The sequence below is a fragment of the Salvelinus fontinalis genome, chromosome 20 (assembly GCF_029448725.1).
Source record: "Salvelinus fontinalis isolate EN_2023a chromosome 20, ASM2944872v1, whole genome shotgun sequence".
Taxonomy (NCBI): domain Eukaryota; kingdom Metazoa; phylum Chordata; class Actinopteri; order Salmoniformes; family Salmonidae; genus Salvelinus; species Salvelinus fontinalis.
This window is the reverse complement of record NC_074684.1, coordinates 10,993,187-10,998,621: the sequence shown is the minus strand read 5'-3', so window position 1 is coordinate 10,998,621 and position 5,435 is coordinate 10,993,187. Positions and strand designations below refer to the sequence as shown.

Here is a 5,435-nt window from a genome sequence, read left to right as displayed (position 1 = left end):
GGGGGCATAGAAGGAGGTTAGTCTATTCCTGGTTAGCATGTGAAGATCGTAAGAACCTGATCATAGGCAGATTGATGGGCTATTATTATAGCTCATATATTATCATGCAATACAATGAGCAATGGAGCAGTGCCATGCTATGTCTATGGGGTGGTGTGTTTCTTTAATGTAAATATACTTGTTTGAGTTAAACAGTATTTCACCCGGATTAGAAGTGAGTTAAACACATGCATCGTAATCTATGCCAATCTCTATTAGACCTCTTGAAAGCTATTTGATGGCTGCCATTGGCAGCGCCAGTGTGCCCATTTTACAGTGGCCCTACTGAGCCTGTGCAGAACATTTCAATCTGTCTCGGAACCAACAAGGGCAAACAGTAGTAAACCTGCATGCAGGACAACAGAGGAGAAAGACCTTTCTGGTAATTACTCTGTGACCTCCTTTAAACAGTTTACAGCCAACTACAGGTACATTGGGATGTTTCTAAATAAGGTACATTTATGTTTAGAGAATGAGGTCCCGTGTGGCTCAGTTGGTAGAGCATGGCGCTTGCAACGCCAGGGTTGTGGGTTCATTCCCCACGGGGGGACCAGGATGAATATGTATGAACTTTCCAATTTGTAAGTCGCTCTGGATAAGAGCGTCTGCTAAATGACTTAAATGTAATGTAAATGTAGAATGCATCATGGATTGCATCTGAAATTGAGTCCCACAGGTTTTCAGTTTATGCTCATACAAACTCTCATTTTTGGCTCAACATCCACTATGAAGGGGGAAAAAATATAAAATATTTAGTCTAACACTTGATGAATGTATCATTAGAGGGATGTCATGGAGGGTGTACTTACTGTAAGTAGCCAGAAGAATTGTGAGAACAGTGTGGTCTGAGACAAGCTGATTGTTGGTACATGCAAAGTGATCCACACAGTATATCAGTGTTAGGAGTTGTCATAACACAAGTATTAGTCTGGGTCAACAGAGCACACAGATTACTGGGTAATAGAGCTCTGTTTAGTACTCAAACCCCACATTGATTTATTGGACAGCATTTTGATACATACAAAAGTTATTTTTATGCAATAACGAAATATTTTTTTTCACTGGATTGATAAGAAATACTGACCTTTCAACCAGAACCTCTTTTGATTTAGTAGCCAAGAAGCAAAAATTATATGAGCTTTTTAAAGGACAATATGACCTTTTACATTTAAATTAGTCCACAGTGCAATACGTCCAATTCGTAGTCCTGCTCTAGGAGAATAATTTCTCATAGTGGCACACTCCATCAAAGTGAAAAGGGTCTCAATGACAATAAAAGACTTCATAGATCACATTTAGATTCATTTTCTACACCGGACAGTCGTAATTTAGTGCCTATATTACAGCATAAATCTTCAGTGTCGTGCACCCGAATGGAGTCTGTAGTCTGTATTTCTCCATAAATCAACAAAGGAATTAAAACAGGAGTTAGATTGCTTACGAGGTAGAATATTGTAGACAGATAAATTGACTATTTGTATTAATAAAGGTCTTAATGATTCGGAACAGATGTCCTCCGGTAATTACAAGTTTAACAAAGACAGAAATCATCTGGAAGTCCCTGATCACTTGTTCACCTCATTTGGTCTCACACAAACGACTGACGGAAATCGATCCGATTAGAAGAAAGAACATATTTACAATTAAAAGTAAAAACAGCTGAAGATTAAATGTTCAGTCTGGATCAGTTCAGATGGACGGACGGACAGACTTCAAGACAGACACTCTTGTCATGTCACAGTTTGTTTCACAAGTTGTTCACATTGTATCATCACAGTTTGTTTCACTAGTTGTTTACATTGTATCCTTTGAGTGTCCAGTTTTCCACTGGAGGTGAAATTGACCGTCAGGAATGATTTCTCTGTCAATCTGCGGTTTAACATTGTCCTGAACACTTCTTTTGCTCTCTTCCTGAAGTGTCTCCCCACAATGACATACAGGAAAGGGTTAATGGCGCTGTTGGCGTATGCCAGGTATGTGGACAGCTGTATGCTAATGTCCAGAATGTGACCCCAGAGGCAACCTGGAGTGACCTGGAAGTAATCCAGTGTGTCCAGGAAGCGCACCACCTGGTAGGGTGTCCAGCAGATGATGAAGACTGTGAGGACAGTCAGGACCAGTTGTGTGGCCTTCCTCTCTGACCTCACACCAGGAGTTTTTCTGATCTGACCATTTTTCAGAGCGATCACAATGTGGCGACTGCAGTACGCCACCACTATCACAGGAAGCAGGAACCCAACCACGTTATTGGTGATATTGCGCTGGATCTCCCAGTCTGGATGGGGGTAAGCCAAGTAGCAGGCTGTCACCCCCGCCTTGGCCACGTATTTCACCTTGCGGAAGAACAGGATGGGCAAACTCAGCAGGAACCCCATGATCCATATCCCCAGGCAGATGCGCTTGGCCCAGGACGCCCTCCGCAGTCGGCTTTGGCACATGGGCCGGACCAGAGCTAGGTAGCGATCGACACTAACCAGCACCAGGAAGAAAACACTACAGTAGTAGTTCATGGAGATGGCCACGTTGACCAGCTTGCACATTGGCTCGCCGAACTCCCAGTGGTAGCCGTTAGCAATGGTAGCGGCCCAGAAGGGTAGACAGGACACTATGACCAGGTCGGCAGCGGCCAGGTTGCCCAGGTAGACATCGGCCACGGTGCATAGCTTTCTCTGCAGGCAAAAGACATAGAGAACCAGGCCGTTGGCCAACACGCCCACCACACTGAGCAGAACCAGGTAGGCTGGCTGGTAGGTGGAGAGCCAGTCCCAGGCTGCAGTGTAGTTGTACAGTAGTGTACAGTTGTAGGGGTCCAACTCGGTCCAATCCAGCGCTGAGTGAGGGTCCTCAGTGGGGAGGAGCCTCTCGGTTGTGTTCCGGAACATTGGGAAACTGGAAGAAAATAATGATTTATCTATTAGTCTTTTTTCCACGTTTGTTCACACAGTGTCAAATCATTGAACTGCAACATCCTAAGGAAAAGGAGACACAATTTGAGAATCCACATAAGGGGTGACATACAGATTCATGGGTTTTTCCTGCCCGTACTGAGTAATACCTGTACTTTTAACAGTGGAAAATGTGAAATACTGCACATGACTAACAAGAAACAGATACCAGTGTGGTGTTTCACTGATGGGAGTAGACTACTGCTCTTCCTGAGCAGTCTGCTAACATTACTAGACCTTGATTCATTCTGATAACAAAAAAAAGTAGTTCCCTGACTTGTGTTGGTACATTCCATAACTGAAGCAAAAGCACATTTTCAAAACTATGTAAAGAAATAAAAGCTCCGTCTGTCCTCTGTTTAGCTTCTGCGTGTGTTGTCTATCTGTGCACAATGTTTTATGCAGTATTCCTTTTCCTGACCATAAAAATGGCCCTTACATTATATGTTGAGATGTGTATCCAACCTTTTGCTATTTTTTACTTGGATCCGTCCCAATTCAGCCACTTTGAATTATATCTCTTTACGTCCTTAGAATAACTTGATCCATCCTGCCCAAATGTAGCATGCACCTCATACAATAAACGTAAAAAACATAAAACACTGCCGTTAATCACAACGAAACATTTCTCCCCCCTTTATCTTTCTCATTCCACGAAGATCCCAGTTGCCCTTGAGGCTAACTCACCTTATCTCCAGTGCTTTGTGGTCTCAGTCAAGATGTGCTCTTTCTCCGTGTTCATTCCCCGTATATTATCCTCATCACCATCTGGCCTCCTCTGAAGAGCGTTCTGGGAGGATGGCCACTCTTATATGAGCCGAACACAGATCATCACAATGTCGTCACTTGGCCTCCAACACAAACCAGTTTTTCCCCTAAGTAGGCCTGCTTCTTTCTGGCTCAACTATTTATCAAAACCATGACCCACTGTTGTTTCATTGGAGAGATATAAAAGGAAGCACATTTACAGTAGGAATGCTTTGCAAGTAAACGGCATTGTGCTAGATCAATATAAGTGTGGGAAAGTCCATTAGAGAAGTACAAATATTTTGAATACATGTATCCAGAGTTAAACCTTGTCCTATTTTTGTTTGATTCAATCTGAGGATATTATAAATTGGCTGTGGAGCTTGTCTCAGTTCTCTTTCCAACAAACTTGCCAGATTAATTTCACAGGGTACACTAAAAAGTCTATGTGACTGATGAAACACACTGTACATTTTGGAACTTTTTCTGTCGCGTTCAATGTAAATTTGGTTGGAAGTTTGGACGGTCTTTCCAGCATTAATAATGAAACAGTTTCTACAGAAACCAGCCATGGCTAGGCTATAGGACTGTATTGCACTAAAGCAACCAGCCTCCTAAATTTTTCTGGACCAGTGGGAACACTGGCCTTTGAATCCCCTGAGCCTCTGGGCTTCTACAGCCTAATCTTGTAAAGTACGGCCAGCAACCCCCGATATAATTTGTTTATCATGTTCGCACAGAAAAGCTATTAGATTTGCGGAACATAAGGTTCTCTCTCCTTATAAAGCCTGCCATTGTCTTTAGGGTATATATTTTATGACCTTGGCCTGGACCTGAATCAAGGTAAATGGTCACTACAGGGATCAAATTTACTTGCGTTCCTTGCTGTTTGTTTGCTTCTCGGGCATTGTTCTATAATATTTTAGAAAGTAGAGTAAAATACATAAGTATTTGAATCCCGCAGGCGACAAGGTGAAAACATCTGTTTCTGTGCCCTTGAGCAAGGCACTTAACTCCAGGGGTGCTAGACAATGGTGACCCCGGCTCTGACTCCACTCCCTGTGGGGGAGTCGGGATATGCAAGAAACACACTTCCCACTGGGCACACACTGGTTGAATCAACATTGTTTCAACGTAATGTCATTGAAACAACGTTGAATTGAGTTGTGTGTAACAGGACAAATATATGCACTCCCCAAATGATTATTATTTTGGCAGCGATTACAGCTGAAAGTATTTTTGGGTAAGTCTGTAATAGCTTTGCACACTTGGATTGTGCAGTATTTTCCCATTATTCTATTCAAAATTTTCAAGCTCTATCAAGTTAGTTGTTGATTATTGCTAGACAGCCATTTTCAAATCTTTCCATAGATTTTCAAGCAGATTTAGTGTAGATTATTGTCTTGCTGAAAGGTGAATTCATGTCCCAGTGTCTGGAGGAAAGCAAACTGAACCAGGTTTTCCTCCAGGATTTTAGCTGTGCTTAGCTCAATTCCGTTTATTTTCATCCGAAAAACTCCCAGTCCTTGCACACTGAGGAACATGGAATTATTATGTTAATTGTTAATAAGGCTATTTCCTGAACTTATTTAGGCTTGCCATAACAAAGGGGGTGAACACTTAAATATATATGCAACCAAGACATTTTAGTTCTTTTTTAAAAATGTATTTGTATACATTTACAGCATTTGCTTTTCAATTTGA

At 42.0% G+C, this 5,435-nt stretch overlaps 1 protein-coding gene across 1 annotated transcript; it reads right to left on the bottom strand.

The window, feature by feature from the left end:
• Nucleotides 1–1,055: 1,055 nt before the first annotated feature.
• LOC129817917 (B2 bradykinin receptor-like) lies at nt 1,056–3,813 on the bottom strand. Its single transcript, XM_055873516.1, has 2 exons — nt 3,672–3,813; nt 1,056–2,928 (listed from the first exon to the last, which is right to left on the bottom strand). Exon 2 carries the CDS (start codon nt 2,919–2,921, stop codon nt 1,770–1,772), a length of 1,152 nt encoding a protein of 383 aa, XP_055729491.1. The 5' UTR covers nt 2,922–2,928; nt 3,672–3,813; the 3' UTR covers nt 1,056–1,769.
• Between the last annotated feature and the right edge of the window lie 1,622 nt (nt 3,814–5,435).

Coding starts and splice junctions, on each gene's coding strand:
- LOC129817917 (XM_055873516.1), bottom strand. CDS start 2,921: ATGTTCCGGAACACAACCGAGAGGCTCCTCCCCACTGAGGACCCTCAC.